Source organism: Orycteropus afer, unplaced genomic scaffold (assembly GCF_000298275.1).
Source record: "Orycteropus afer afer isolate SDZICR_OR568_19922 unplaced genomic scaffold, OryAfe1.0 scaffold00015, whole genome shotgun sequence".
NCBI lineage: Eukaryota > Metazoa > Chordata > Mammalia > Tubulidentata > Orycteropodidae > Orycteropus > Orycteropus afer.
Window position 1 is genome coordinate 22454853 of NW_006921602.1, and position 1421 is coordinate 22456273.

A 1421-nucleotide genomic window follows, 5' to 3' on the forward strand; every position below is an offset into this window, starting at 1 on the left:
CCTGGTCAAGGTACAGATTCCTCATGAGTACAATCAAGTGCTCGGGAATTCCCATTCTTCTCAATGTTATCCATAATTTGTCATGATCCACACAATCAAACCTGATCAGCCTCTAAAGGTAATGCCAGCCCCTCCAACAAAGGAGAATGCTTGGGTGAAGCGAAGTTCTAATCCTCCTGCTCAATCTCAGAGCTCAGACACAGAGCAGCAGTCCCCTTCAAGTGTTGGGGTGGGGGCAGGAGCTCCAGCTCAACCATCTGAAGAAGGACTGGGAAGGAAAGATGAAAATAAAGTAGATGGGGTGAGTATCCCGAAAAGCCAAAGTGGGAACTCCAGCTGTGGTCCAGGAGATGGAGGAAACAAAGACCACTGGAAGAGTCTGATAGGAAAGATGGCAAAAAGGATCAAGACTCCAGATCTGCACCTGAGCCAAAGAAACCTGAAGAAAATCCAGCCTCTAAGTTCAGTTCTGCAAGCAAGTACGCTGCTCTCTCAGTTGACGGGGAAGACGAAAACGAGGGGAAAGAGTACACTGAATAGACCTCTACATCCCGTGCTTTCTCCTAGTCTCTCTGCCCTGGAACATTCAAGAGCAAATCAAACCTCTATCCAGACACGGCAAAATAAAACTCACCACCTCCGGGGGACAGTTCTTAAATTTTTTTTTTTTTTTTTTAATGAAATGAAATCCTTTTGCATGCTGCTGCAGCCTTTAAAGTATTGAACTAACTGGAGAATCACCAGTGCATCCAGAGAGAAAGAGACAGAGCTTTTAAAGGAAAAGTTGTGTGTTTTATGACACCATGCAGTTGACTGTGTGATTAGTTTCTAGGGCCCTCCGTTTAGCAGAAATGGTAATGACAGTGAGTCAAAGTCTGGAATCTGGTTGGGCAGGTATGAAGAAAAGCGTGAGAGTTCTACCTTTTAATGCTTACCATCCTATTGTGGCATATATGAATTCTGAAACATCATCTGAATAAATTTTCCATCCTTGGAAAGGTAGGTTAAATAGTCTCTGAGGTTGTTTTAGTCTCCAAGAGGCTGCTAGTCCCTGGGGCCAGCTTAGGGGGAATTCCTTCATTTTTACCCCCCAGGGGGGTAGTAGGGATTGAGTCTACAGGACTATGGGAAATAGGACTGCTTGGTGACCAAAATAAATGGGAAAACCAAGAAGCTTTGGGAGGTGTTTCTTTTGCATCAGGTAATAGGGAAATTATATGACCACCAGTAAACACATGAACAGTTTTATCCTGGAGCAGGAAGCACTTAGGGAATTCCCGAGTCTTTTATGTGTACTGATTTTGCCCTTTCTAAACACTATCCTTCCTGAAAGTTCAGATATATCCATGTTCTGTTGAAGCCTTGAAGCTTTAGAAATTTAGACTTGTCATTGTCTTGGTGTTCTTCACACTGTTCTTGTT

At 43.6% G+C, this 1421-nt stretch overlaps 1 protein-coding gene across 1 annotated transcript in view; it reads left to right on the forward strand.

Annotated features, from left to right (window-relative positions):
- Positions 1-540, forward strand: part of LOC103212600 (eukaryotic translation initiation factor 4B-like) — a 2884-nt gene extending 2344 nt beyond the window's left edge. Inside the window, 2 exon segments of the mRNA XM_007958582.1 lie at positions 110-371; positions 374-540. Coding sequence (XP_007956773.1) covers positions 110-371; positions 374-540 — 429 coding nt within the window.
- The last annotated feature ends 881 nt before the right edge of the window (positions 541-1421 follow it).